This window comes from Mus musculus, chromosome 14 (assembly GCF_000001635.26).
Source record: "Mus musculus strain C57BL/6J chromosome 14, GRCm38.p6 C57BL/6J".
Lineage (NCBI taxonomy): Eukaryota > Metazoa > Chordata > Mammalia > Rodentia > Muridae > Mus > Mus musculus.
Window position 1 is genome coordinate 4,926,213 of NC_000080.6, and position 14,241 is coordinate 4,940,453.

Sequence of the window (14,241 nt, forward strand, 5' to 3'; positions counted from 1 at the left end):
CAAAGAACTCACATGATATGTACTCATTAATAAGTGGATAATAGTCCAGAAACTTAGAATACCCAAGATATAAGATACAATTTGCAAAACACATGAAAATCAAGAAGATTGAAGACCAAAGTGTGGACACTTTGCTCCTTCTTAGAATTGGGAACAACACACCCATGGAATGAGTTACAGAGACAAAGATTGGAGCTGAGATGAAAGGACAGACCACCTAGAGACATCCCTACCCAGGGATCCATCCCATAATCAGCCTCCAAACGCGGACACCATTGCACACACTAGCAAGATTTTGCTGAAAAGACCCTGATATAGCTGTCCCTTGTGAGGCTATGCCAGGGCCTAGCAAACACAGAAGTGGATGCTCACAGTCAGATATTGGATGGATCACAGGGCTCCCAGTGGAGGAGCTAGAGAAAGTACACAAGGAGCTAAAGAGGTCTGCAACCCTATAGGTGGAACAACAATATGATCTAACCAGTACCTCCCAGAGCTCGTGTCTCTAGCTGCATATGTATCAGAAGATGGCCTAGTTGGCCATCACTGGAAAGAGAGGCCAATAGGTCTTGCAAACTTTATATGCCTCTGTACAGGGGAATGCGAGGGCCAAGAAGTGGGAGTGGGTGGGTAGGGGAGTGGAGGGGGAGGGTATGGGGGACTTTTGGGATAGCACTGGAAATATAAATGAAGAAAATACCTAATTAAAAAAAAAGAACTGCAGGCTCAGGAAAAGTTAAGTAAACAGCTTGAGGAGCTAGCCAATGAATATCCAGTAGAGATTTGAAATGATTTCTGTGTAGGAAGAGAGGTACAGGGGAAGATAGGTGCATGACAGGAGCTGGTTATAGAGACATAGGGCCAGTGCAGGGTGAAATGGTAAGAGAAAGAAAGGAAGATGTTGTGAGGGTTAAATTAGAAGTGGCAGAGGGTGTAGGAAGCAGGGACCTCTGAGGTGAATTCAGGTGAGTGGTAGTGAGTAGACTTTCTTCTATTCTATTCTTTTAATGTGCCGGTGCCCTGGAAGCCACAAGAGACTGTTAAATCCCCCAGAGCTGGGGATAGAGGCAGAACTGAGCTGTCTGATGTGGGTGATGAGAACCAAACTGAGGTATCCTGTAAGATGAGCTTGCACCCTAAATGACTGGGTTATCTAGTCGTTGCAGAGAATCAATTTCCACATTGAGTTATTGTCAGAAATCAGGTTGTAAAGTGCCAGGGATGCAGTGCTGTTGCCCAGTATCTACAAGGAGGTATTGATTTCTTTCTGAAAGAAAACAGAAAAGGACACAGTAGGACCTGGGGGATAAGGGAAGTACCAATTCAGCCTGAATAAAAGGCTGGGCACATGGCTGAGCAGTCATGGATATAATGTGTGCCTTTGCATGTGGTAAAGGAGGGTTCAGAACAGGGAAGGGCTTCTCTCACTGAAAAAGACAATGCCCTTTGACAAAGGAGGTAAAAACATCCAGCGGAAAAAAGACAGCATTTTTCAAGAAATGGTGCTGGTTCAACTGTCACTTAGCATGTAGCAGAATGCAAATTGACCCATTCTTTTCTCCTGGTATAAAGCTCAAATCCAAGTGGATCAAGGACCTCCGCATGAAACCAGATACACTGAAATTAATAGAAAAGAAAGTCGGGAAGAGCCTTAAACACATGGGCATAGGGGAAATTTTCCTGAATAGAACACCAATAGCTTATGCTCTAAGATCAAGAATTGACAAATGAGACCTCATAAAATTGCAAACCTTCTGTAAGGCAAAGGACACTGTTAATAGGACAAAACAGCAACCAAACAGATTGGGTTCAGATCTTTTCCAATCCTACGTCCGATAGAGGCCTAATATCCAATATATACTAAGAACTCAGGAAGCTAAACTCCAGAGAAACAAATAACCCCATTAAAAAATGGGGCTCAGAGCTAAACAAAGAATTCTCACCTGAGGAATACTGAATGTCTGAGAAGCACCTGAAAAAGTGTTCAGCATCCTTAATCATCAGAGAAATGCAAAATAAAACAACCCTTAGAGTCTACCTCACACAGGTCAGAATGGCTAAGATAAAAAACTCAGGTCACAGCAGATGCTGGTGAGGATATGGAGAAAGGAACACTCCTCCATTACTGGTGGGATTACAAACTAGTACAATGACTCTGGAAATCAGTTTGGCTGTTCCTCAGAAAATTGGACATAGTACTACCTGAGGACCCAGCAATACCACTCCTGGTCATAGTCCCAAAATATGCTCCAGCATGTAATAAGGACACATGCTCTTCTATGTTCATAGCAGCCTTATTTATAGTAGACAGAAGCTGGAAAGAACCCAGATGTCCCTCAACAGAGAAATGGATACAGAAAATGTGGTACATTTACACAGTGGAGTACTACTCAGCTATTAAAAACATTGACTTCATTAAATTCTTAGGCAAATGGATGCAACTAGAAAATATCATCCTGAGTGAGGTAACCCAATTACAAAAGAACACACATGGTATGCACTCACTGATAAGTGGATATTAGCCCAGAAGCTCGGAATATCTAAGATATAATTCACAGACAACATGAAGCTCAAGAAGGATGATTTAAGTGTGGAACCTTCGGTCCTCCTTAGAAGCAGGAACAAAATCCCCATGGGAGGACAGACAGAGACAAACTGTGAAGCAGAGCCTGAAGGAAATGCCATTCACAGACTGCCCCACCTGGGCATCCATTCCATATACAATCAACAAACCCAGACACTATTGTGGTTGCCAACAAGTGCTTGCTGACAGGAGCCTCAAATAGCTGTCTCCTGAGAGACTCCTGATAAATACAGAGGTGGATGCTCCCAGCCAACCACTGGCCTGAGCACAGGGTCTCCAATGGAGGAGCTAGAGAAAGGACCCAAGGAGCTGAAGGGGTTTGCAGCTCCACTGGAGGAACAACAATATGAACCATCCAGTTCCCCCAGAGCTCCCAGGGACTAAATTACCAACCAAAGAGTACACTTGGAGGGACCCATGGTTGCAGCCACATATGTAGCAGGGGATGGCCTTGTCAGACATCAATAGGAAGAAGGCCCTTGGTCTTGTGTAGTCTTGATGTCCCAGTGTAGAGGAATGCCAGGACAGAAAATTGGGAGTAGTCAAGTTGGTGAGCAAGGGGAGAGGGGATAGGATAGGGGGTTTTGGGAGGGGAAATGAGGAAAGTGGATAACATTTGAAATGTAAGTAAAGAAATTATCTAATAAAAAAAAAGAAATTCTTTAACTGGGGAACTCCTCAACCTCACATATCTAAATCTCTAATACTGACAGAAAGGAGTTTCTGCCAAGGTCATGGTTAAAATCAACACTAAAGCACTAAATATGTTCCCGGTTTCTGTCAGCTAGTTTCCAGTGACACTAAGAGCATCTTATAAAGGACTGAACAAAAGTACTATGCACCACTGCACAGAATGTGAGACATAATCTCACCAACCATGCTGCCTCACTGGATTATTCAGAAGATTTCTAGGAACACAAACTAATTCTCTTCACTCTCCTTTGACTGTTATTCAGAGACTATATTTCTCTTCTGTATCTATACTTGTTTTTCATGGAACTTAGTTATTTCTCATCACAAACCAAATCAGTGTCCAATGTCACTTTTCCTTCCCTTTCCCACTTTGTCCATCCCATCATCACCAGGATGTCTATTATTCCTAAGAAGACATAAGATGAGAACCTGAATGATGACTTCAGATCTGTGGTTGCTGTCAGGATAAGTACTGGTCAGCCAGACAGAAGTTATGGAGGTGTAAGGGAGAGGGGAAAGCCAGGCAGTCTGTGTAAAGCTACGGTTCCATGATAGCAGTCACCTCCATTGTCTAAACCTGTTGTTTGTATGGTATCACCTGAAATCAAGTGTCTCAGTGGAGTAACTGTCTTTTACAAAGTTGGACTTTGGGCATACCTGTGATACAGTCATGTCTCGTTGATAACTGGGTAGGAGCACCCAGGAGACTGTGGGAGTTACCATTACCTGAGCAAATGGTCATGGGTGGTATGAGGATAAGATCTGAAGATGAACCTACCAGGCAAGTCAGCAAGCACCAATTCTTCATGTTTTCTGCTGTAATTCCTCAGTACTGAAGGTGGGCCAGGAAGGATGGAGGCCTGAAAAGAAGATCTCATAGGCACATGCCTCCGTGTCAGAATTCTGGGAACTGTTGGGCTTCAGTGACTTTACCCTCCTCCAATCCCAACTGAAATAGAAGTTTGAAGTGGGATAGTCAACTGGAAGTGGAGCAGGAGGGGTCAAGCCCATCTGTGGCAGGACCTAGGATGGAGTGGTCACCACCTCTGCCTTCTCCATTTTTGTCTCTTCTCTTCAAGTATGGTTACAATCTCAGCTAACTTGGTTTTGCCAGAAAGAAGAAGTAGAGGGAGAGGCATTCCATGATCATGCCTTATTACCAGTGATGCAGGAGGTTAGTTCCAGCCTATCAATCGCATAGCCTTCCTATTTACAGTTCCCTAGCCTGAAGGCCCAATTCAGTCTGTGTCACTCTGCTGCCCTCACTAAGCCCTGATGCTATCTGGCCATATACAGAGAGGGAAAATGACACCAACAGGGAGCCAGAGAGACAGGAATGGCTCATATAGTATTTACAGAGCCTTGCCCATGCCACGACACAGGTAAAGGCCATGAACAGAGTGCTGCAGTACACCATACTATTGAGCTTCTGTGAGCAGTCACAGCAGGAACAGGAGGTAGTAGGCACCAAAGCAGAGATATTGCTCTACTGTCTCCTGGGCATGTAGCAGGACCACTTCCAGGACCTTCATGCTGCCCTGGAGAAGACAGTTCATCTGCTACCTGAAGGGTATCTTGGGCTCAACAGTTTAGCAAGAGGTAGACAAGTCTTTGACCAGAGGTCACCTCTCTGGTCTCCCTTTTTCTTTGTAGCGTATGGTGAGTTAGCAAGTATCTAGTTAAAGCCACTTCTCCATCTCTATGGCATGGGTGACACCTTACTCATCCTATACATAGGAGGAACTGATGCTTATACAAGAATTCTTACTTCTATTCTGAGAATCCCTGGGAACAATAATAAAACCTTGCCTTCCCTCTTGTGGTTGCCCCTGCTATAGGGTCCTCTGAAGCCATCAGGACCTGGGAGGATCTTCTATCCCTTTGCATCAAAAGGCTGCAACAAGCAAGGCTGGAATTAATGCCAGGAGCTGAAATCCTATATTTTGATTCCCCACTACTCCATTTTAGGATTATTTGGGCCTTTTTATTTGGGGGCTGTTCAAGATTCCTTTTGGCTTTCTTGAGCTCAGTCTCCTAGCTCTTCTAGATTTGCTCTTAATTGTGCATAATGCCTCTTCCAGTTCCTAAGATATTGTGGTTCAAGAAAAAATAACTGAGGAAGTTGTTGTATACCATGGGAAAAACTTAGTGATTGTGGCTGAGTCCCAATTATTCTCTGCAAGTCTTAGGTGCTTTACAAAAGAAAACATGGACTTGGGTTATTAAAGGAACACACCACAACAGCCTCAACTCAAGAATTTCTGCTCTATGAGGCACTGTATTTTTTTTTTCTGAAAAATCATCAGATAAATGAAATTACAGAAGCAGAATGAATGTCTGGTTAATATTTTATGTTAACAAATACACAATAATGGGAAAGGAAAACAATTTTGGGAAATGAGCCAGGTAGCTCTGACATCAACCACCTCATTAAATAGCTGTCAAGACTCAACTGCTCATGAATTAAGCTTAGTGCCCTGGTAGAAACATCCTGTGTTGAAAAATCCTTAGCCTAAGCACAAGGTTTTGCTGACTCCCTTTCTTTTGCTTTGCATTCATTTTCTATTTTCTTTTCTGCGTTTTCTTTACCTTATAATTTTTTTGCATACCAACTTGATCTGAAACTCATTTTTACATGGAGCTAATTTTTTCTATTACATTCCCCATATTTTTAGTGGAATCAATCAAACTATTGATTCATGTTGAGGTACAGGATGATGGGGAGCCTGTAAGGCTAATATTTAGGTCACTGTCTTCCCCCTGGCTGTAGGAGAATGAGTAAAGTATGGTGGCTGAATTTTAAGGTTCCCGGAATCCACTGCAGTTAACCTTGACATCCATGGAGGGACATTGAGATGTGTAAAGAAGTGAGACAGAGAAAAATATGCATCTGTTTTAGCCAGATAAAATTTAATACCTAGGAAGTAAGCCATTTAATTAGAAAGAAGCAGACAATTTGAATAGACCTTTCTGTAAATTTCTTTTTATAATTATTTTAAGCGGTATTTGTAAAGGAGCCTGGAGAACAAAATGAGCCCTGTTATGACAATGGGCATCTTTCAAAATCATTTGGTTATCTTGCCAGAGGAAAGGGGTGTTTGTGTGTTTGTTTGTTTGTTTATTTGTTTTTCTGGAAAAGTGGAACTAGTTACACTTGTTTCTCACAGTCCAGTTCTTTGTGAAGGGTGAGCAGACACTGAGATTGGTAGGGTTATCAGACTGAGAATTACCTGTTTGAACTGCCTTTGCCTAGTTGATCCCGTCTAATCCTTGAAAATTCTGTAAGCAATTTTCAAGTGCCATTGTGCGTGCTTCCCAAAGGACAGTCAGGCCCATCATGCTGTGTACCTTGTAACGCTGGTGATAGAAAGGGCTTACAGACCTGGCATGTACTGTGTGATAATTGTTTCACTCACACAAAGTCCTGAGTTTTATCTCAGAACCAGAAAATAAAAATGCACAGTCATATTCCATGTGCAGGTGGAGAGCATTCTCAGCAGTCCTGGCTTCCATTCTCCAGACAATCCAGGATTTTCTCCATGCACTATCTGTTGCCATGAGTTGAACATAAATCTTTAGTGAGGGAAATGATTATGCTTTCAGTGAAAACAATCTGGTATTTATGAATAAGTAAGCAGAACCTAAATTTTTATTGTATCAACACTTTGTGGGCTATGGAGAGAGCTTAGCAGTAAAGAGTGCCTAGTGCTATTCTCTGAGGCCAGGTTCTTTTCTAGCACCCAAGTAGAAATAGGACACAATATTTAGTAACTCCAGGTCTGGCATTCTGATCCCTCTTCTGACCTTCATGGATATCCCACATAGGAAACACACATCCACACAGACAAACACATAAACAAGACTCTGTGTCATGGCGAGAGCCCTGAAGGTGGAGGAAGATGTAAGTTCCCTCTGGTCTGTGGATATTTGTTTGTTGTCATTTATTGGATTTATATGACATTTTACTACACCTGCCTTATGGGTTTTGTCTTTATTTGTGTATGTGTGTGCATGGTTATTTTTGTTGTTGCTCATGAATGTATTTGGAGGCCAGAATTTAATCTTGGGTGCTCTTTATCATGACCGTTGATCTATTTTTTTTTAATAAATGCTTTCATTTAGATTTTCTAACTGTGAATACTATGGATTCCATTAGGACACTTTCATGTAGGTTTATGGTGTGCTTGTGTTACACTCACCTTTTGGTACACTCTCATGCATTTCCCAGGCCTGCTCATCCCCTTTCCACCCCAAACTAATTCTTCTAATTTGATCTCTTTTTAAAAATTTAATGTGAAAATGAATTTCATGAAGTCTGAGTGCAGGAGTGAAACAGGGATTATTTACCTGAAAATGGCACATTAAGAATGTTTATACACCGAAGACAATTCTATCCCTGTCCTAATCTTTAACAGAGATGTAGGGTTTCCTCATCACCCAGCATGCTAAGATGCTGACGGAACTTGACTTGTGCATGCTTGGCACATTTTCATGGCTGTGAGTACCTAAAATATCACTAGTTTTAGCTTTCCGTGTCATACCTAAGAAGAATCTGTTCCCTTTCCTAGCACAAATGCCGAAGTCTTTGAAATGGCACAGAATCTGGGTACAATTTAAAGGCTCCCTGTCGACCTTATACTTAATGCTTCATTGGGGATTTGGCTGCACTGATGAATCTGCCTTTAGTTTTAGCATCAATAGCTGCTTGGCTGGACTTTTTGGTCCTGAAGTTCATAAGCCTTCTGCTTTGGTTTGGAAATTCTGGAGTTGCTTGAGACCATTCTGATCATCACCCCTAGAAGAGAGAGAAGCCTTGCATATTACCAGGTTTATTCTGGCCAAAATGGAGAAGAGTATATTTCTCTTGTGCTATTTTGAAAAGACAGTTGACTATCTCTCTGATGCTTATTTTCTGGATGGAAAGACTTCCTATGCAATAGGTCTGCAGTGTCAAAGACATATAGGTTAAAATACTCATAGATGTTTTTTGTTTCACCACTCAACCAAGGCATACTATGCTTCTCTCTCTCCCCTCTCTCCTCTGCCCTCTCCCTTCTCTCCTCCCCACTCTCCCTTCTCCCCTCTCCCCTCTTCCTCTTCTCTCTCCCAATCTCTCCTGATGGAGCCTAAACCTTGATGGCCTGATTTCTCCTATTCAGAGAGAAAAACAAAAGATTCCTTGGAGATTCATGTGGAGAAAAGGGATTTTCTGGGACTTCCTGCCATTCTCTCTGTGAGGGAGTGAAATTAAGTTAATTAGCTAAATTTGGATACATATTAGTTTATTTAGCATTATTCTGGCTAAGTCTTGAGCCTAAAGAAGATACTTGCTAGCATAGTAAGTTTCTTGGTTTTCTTTGGTGCTAGCTTTGGAATATATTCCAGTGTTAGTGAATATAGTCATAATTTAAATTTTAGCCCAAAAAGTATTTGGGCAATTGGGTGTGGTGCTGCACACCTGTATTCACAACAACTAGGTGAGGAAAGAGGGCCCAGATTGGGGAGCCAGCATAAGCTACATATTGAGACTCTGTATCCAGAGAAAAGAGTAGAAAAGAATAGGGGCTGGGATGTAGATCTGGGACAGAGCATATGTCAGTGCAAGGCTTGCCCTAGCATCACTAAAGTAAATAAGTGAGGAGAATCAAAGTGTTTTGCTGTTGGGAATGAGCAGGTAGGAAGATATTTAGAAAAGCAGTCCTTAATCGTGGGTGGGAGTGGGTAGCAGATAGGTAGTTACAATTCTCACTCAGTTTAAAAATGTGGGAGGATTTACAAAATATCTTAAGTGGAGAGAGGCTTGACTATACTTCATTGACTAAAATTGGTTTTTATTTTCAAATCGTTCTATACCTGTTGGCATTAGCTGATGGCAGTTTACCAGTTAATAGTCCAGAATTAATGGACACTTAGAAAGAGAAGTGTTTCAAAGCAAAAAGGCCACAATACAAGCTAGAGGTTGTACAGTTCCACTTTCTGCCTGGATGGTGAGAGTCTTTGGCCTTGTGGGCTAGGACCACAGAAGTTCCTGTAATCGACAGCACTGTTGCTCAGAGAATGTTTTGTTATCGGCATAACAACTAAGAAAATTGAACCAGGGCAAACTTTTTGAATGTTAAGTTCTGACTACGGAACACATAGTGATTGCGGAATTGGGCCCATATTGCTGCCAGGGCAGCCTTCCAGTCTGTGCTGGTTCCATCTGTAGTCCTTTGCTTCTGGACTGATCAGGAACATGAGCCCTGCACCATGGCTTCTCAAGTACCCACTCATGGTTTTCAAGATATGACACATAACTCTTAAGTTCTATCACAATTGAAGGTAAAACCTTAGAACATGGGATTAGACACTTTAAGTGTCTCATGATTCTGCTTGTGAGCAATTGATTAGTTCAGAATAACTGTAAGTAGTAATAGAGTGTTCATAAAGATTTAATCAGCTTTGGCTCATGTCTCTTGTACTTTGGGGGTGGTGGTATGGCACCTTATTAAGTAGAAAACTGACTGGAGAGGTCAGCTTTACTCCTTTCTATTCAACCCTGACTGTAGCATCTATAGACTGTATGGCCAAGACTCTTTCTTGCTTTTGTTTGTTTGTTTGAAACAAGATTTTGCTGTGTAGCTCTTGCGGGCCTGTTACAATGTAGCCCAGACTGGCTTCCAGCTCTTGGCAGCACTCATACCTTAAACTCCAACATGCAAGCTTTCAACAAGATTAGTGATATGTTCTACATAGAAGTTTCATTGTATATCCCAGGCTGGCCTCACATTTCAAAGGTCTGCTGGCCTCTGCCTCTGGAATTCTGTAACCAAAGTTGTGCACTACAATGGCTCACCAATGAAGATCTCAAAGTAACAGTAATAAAAGGGATTTCATGAGCAGAAGGGGAGAAATTATTTGAAAATCTAAAACACTAAAGAAAGTCAAGGAACTTTTTATAAACCAAATATGCCATGTATTTGAAATTGTAGTAGCCATATTGAGAAATAGAGTTTGATGCTGGAGACCTGCCATAAATGCCAAGTCAGATTGGGCCAGAGGTGTGCTAGGGGACTCCCTCAAAACAAAGAAACACACTGAACAAAGAAAAGACAAGTGGATGTCCCTTAGGTCAGAGAACCATTGTGAACACTTTTAACTAGGAGAAGCAGTTAGTAGGTCAGAAACTATTTTAAATTGGGGATTCCTTGAAAGTTTCCCAGAAGCAATGGGCTTCCACCAGGCTTTTCCCCTGAGCTGCCTTTAGTGGGAAATGAGGCAGCTTTCCTTTCTTTGCCTACACAGTATTTCCACCCATCCTGGGTTTCCTCTACAGCTGCAGATGCTGTAGAGTTGCAGTCATTTACTTAGCAGGAATCAGCTTAGACTGGCTTGCTTTTCAAAGCTACAGGCCTTAGGAGCTGGTTACTGAATTCTGTGTTGATCAGAGCAGCCTGCAAGGCTAGGTTTTTATAAGTAACAGATACCTGCACTTTGAGAAATTAATTGCCTGGCTCCTGGATGTGAAGGTGTGCAATGTGTCTTTAAGCAATCAGCATCCTTTCAAAGAGTAAGAAATAAAACCCGTCCTCTTCTCCAAATAGGCATGGGCCTTAGACCACCTTTCACTTCAGTCACCCTTGACTGGATTCTGGGAAATGTTGCTATATAAAACCTGAAAGTTTAATGTGTAGGTTGAAATACAGGATAGCTGCCAAAGTGACCTTTCACTATATAGAGTGTGGGGAAGAGAACATTAGAATCATAATCACATTTTGGTCCCAGCTTGTGCCCTCTGTCTTCTTTACATTAAAAGGAAAAGTCTGAACTGTGTTAGGCCTTTTACTAGGGGTCTTTGTCTTGACTTGTCTGTGACCAAATAGTCAGACTAAGACAAAGGTCACTAAAAGGACATTATTTTGGTTTTGGCCGTGTATAGGCTTTCTGTACTCTAGGCACTGATCTGGATCTCCAACCAAGGCCATTTGATGCTATTGTTTCTTAGAAAGTTCTCGGCAGTGTGTACTAGTAGTTACAGAATTTCATATTATAGGGCCAGAAGGACTTTTGAAGTCCATTTCACCCCGTGTTTTCCCTCGCTAAAGGGAATAACTGACGCAAAAGAGAGGCTGTCTCTGTGCTAAAAGGATTGCTCTACTGAGAACCCCCCCACCAAGTCGGTAGAGAATTCACCATTGGAAAATCACTAACAGCACTGTGAAGGTTTCTAAGGTGGACAGCAGGAAGCCTGTCCTTTTCCTACCCTCTCCCTCAGCCCCTCTTCCCCCACCTGTGTAGGATTTTGAGGTCGAATGTGCATTGTGCACTGCTGCTGCAAGGTAGCTCTTCCCTGTGGCTGTGCTGAAGCAGCTGGCCAGGGAAGCCTGGGAGCTGAGGCTCCAGCCTGTGGATTCTCTTTCCTCAGACTTTAGTCTGGACCAGGGAGTGGTGTTCTCTCCTGTGGGTGTGTGTATATATATTCTTTACTTTATACTTTGTTCACTTAGTTCGGTGCATTCTTCCAGGCATTCTGGATGGGCGCTTTAGCCTAGACATTTATTTCGGCATATTGTCATCTTGGGCTGCATGCATGTCCTCTCTTGTTTCTGTGTCCTCATCATGCCCTTCCCAGCTTCCTGTTAGCCAAAGGGAATCACTCTTTCTGAACCAAAAGCTCTCAGAGCAGAGCTGAACCTCCCAGAAAATGCTCTTCTCTACCTAATGTGCCAGATGGGGGTGGGCCCGAAGCTAAACAGCACTGTAGAGGTGGCATAATGGACCGGAACCCTCAGGCAGAGGTGGGAGGTAAGGTCCTAGCAATGGTGCTGATTGAGGGTCCGTAAGACCCAGTTCTTCTCCTGCGCAGAGGGAACTTTTACTTAGCTGGAATTGAACCTCGTGGTCCGAGTATGTGAAGGGATTCAGGGTCCAGAGTGCACCCCAGAACATAGGAGATAGCTCTATGTCCCCGTTTCCCTCAGGAGCCTTCTCCTCACTCCTGCTGCCTAGAACAAGGGGAGGAGAATCTCCACTGCCTGACCTGCTGCTTCATGCCCCTCCCTATCTCTACTCTCCATTCCCTCTGAGCCCTCCAGACCCTAGGAGGAGTAAGAGGGAGGTCCTTCGAGGCTTATCTCGATTTCCATCCTCTCATTCCGGTGCTGGTCATATCCTGGGTCAGCAACCACAGAACATCCCAAGGCTGGGTGCTCAGTTGTGAAGTGTGCAGAGGACCAAAGAGGTCTAGGCAGGGGCAACTTGTGATCCAGAGTCCCGGGTCCAGGTTGCTGCATGGAGGGGATAAGGGAAGATGGTGCTAGCCAGGTGCAGGGCTCAGACTTTCGGGCAGAGCCCAGCAGCTGACCACAGCCCCTCGGGGCGCTGCTGTGTCCCTGCAGGAATCAGAGCGGATGCCTGGACCAGAAGCCAGCACCACCCTCAGGGCTTCACTGGAGGAGCTGTCACTGGGGCCAGTGCGGTTTCCCCTACTGCTACAGGACCAGGAGAGGATTCGTCCAACAGTGAATCAGAGCAGGAGGGGCCCCAGAAGCTGGTCCATAAAGTGTCCACCTCTGGACAGATGGGGACCAAGGTAAGGCTCGGCCGGGCACCTGTGAGAGAGCTGTGGGCAGAGTGAAAGCTCTGGGAGATCCCTGCAACTGGTATTGGGAGAATGGGCGCAGGGGCGTGGCCTGGATGGGGCGTGGCCTCACGCAGGGGATAGGAAGGTGCTCTAGGGATTCCTGAGGTGGGTTGAAGACATATCTAGGGTGTGTTCTGGAACACTTGTCTAGCCATCATAGCAAGCGTCTTGGAGCACGGTTAAAGCCTGGTGGCGAGTTCCCACCTAGGAAACTTAAAGGGAGTTTGGTTGTTCACCCATGAGCTTCATGCTATGGAAGCCCTGCTGGAAGCTGTATTCTGCCAGCCACTGTGCTTTCCCACCCACAGCAAGCTGAGCAGCTTGAGCCTCTCAGTCAGTTTCTCTGGTGTGCTGTGCCCACAGGCTGCCCAGGCTTCTGTTTTGAAGGTTCCTTCAAAGTGCAAGGCTCAGACATCCATGGTGGTTCATCACAAGTTAATTTCTTTAGGGTATTTCAGGGTGTGGTAGTGCTTTTGTGGCAATTTTGTGCTGATTAGTCTCAAAGTTGAGCTTTCCTTCAATAATGAAGGCAGAGGCTACTGGATGTTAAGGGACTTAGATATTCTAACGTTCTTCTTAGTTTAGAAGTCTTCAACACCTAGGCTGTTGTTATTGGAGGAGTTAAAGCAAGATTTTGAGGAGGGAAATGATTAAATTAGTGGATGCTCCCTCTAGTAACAGATTTTCCAAAGCAATTCATCTACAGTCATTTCATGACAATTAGCTGCCTAAGGCTTATGGGAGTCTTACATGGAAACAGTTTGGATTAGTGTTTGTTTGAGCGTATGCTGGCATCTAAAATGCAGTAGATGTATATGTAGGACCCCAAGAAGGAGCCCTCCCACTCAAGTCTTGGGATGTGGGGTCACCCAAAGAAACACAAGGGACCTTCTTGTTGCAAAAGCACAAGGCAGCTTTAATGGCGGAGCTCTGGGTCGATACGTATCTCACACAGGAGACAGATGAATAGACCCCGAGACTCAAAAACTGGGGTTTTTATAGGGTAGGGTTTAGGGGCTAGGCAGAATTGACGCGGTTACACACGATTGGACCCATTCAAACATCAGCAACATGATTATGAGTCAGCAGAGTAGTATGTGCAGGCCGGGACATATAAGAATTCTAAAGCCGGGGGCTTATCTGAGTAGACAACGCATCTGGTTAATGTTTCAGCTTTTGACTATGCTGTCTATAGAAAGGGGAGCGAGCAGGAGGCGCCGGGCTGCCAGAGGGTCAATGAGTCAGCCAAGATAGTCAGAACCAGTTCCTGCATTCCTTCCCTTATCTTTATGACCGGGTGACCTAGCTTCAAGATGGACTTGGGCATGCCCGGGCTTGTTTT

The 14,241-nt window shown here is 43.9% G+C and overlaps 2 protein-coding genes across 12 annotated transcripts in view; one reads left to right on the forward strand and one right to left on the reverse strand.

The window, feature by feature from the left end:
- Positions 1–4,235, reverse strand: part of Gm26650 (predicted gene, 26650) — a 180,548-nt gene extending 176,313 nt beyond the window's left edge. For 3 of the 5 annotated variants that reach the window (XR_003950943.1, XR_003950942.1, XR_003950941.1), the window contains exon 1: positions 4,056–4,227. The gene's annotated coding sequence lies outside the window, so the exon portion shown is untranslated. Of the gene's footprint in view, positions 1–4,055 lie in introns of all 5 variants that reach the window. The other 2 variants (XM_011244815.3, XM_011244814.3) reach the window with 2 other exon arrangements.
- Positions 4,236–4,244: 9 nt separating this feature from the next.
- Positions 4,245–14,241, forward strand: part of Gm10410 (predicted gene 10410) — a 61,942-nt gene continuing 51,945 nt past the window's right edge. For 3 of the 7 annotated variants that reach the window (XR_003950940.1, XM_017316315.2, XM_017316316.2), the window contains exons 1-2: positions 4,291–4,451; positions 12,655–12,848. Coding sequence is in view for 5 of the 7 variants with exons in the window: in XM_017316316.2 (XP_017171805.1) it covers positions 4,443–4,451; positions 12,655–12,848 (203 nt within the window). In the remaining 2 variants the exon portion in view is untranslated. Of the gene's footprint in view, positions 4,452–12,125; positions 12,433–12,654; positions 12,849–14,241 lie in introns of those variants that run through there. The other 4 variants (XM_011244813.2, XM_006518190.1, XM_011244811.3 and 1 more) reach the window with 4 other exon arrangements.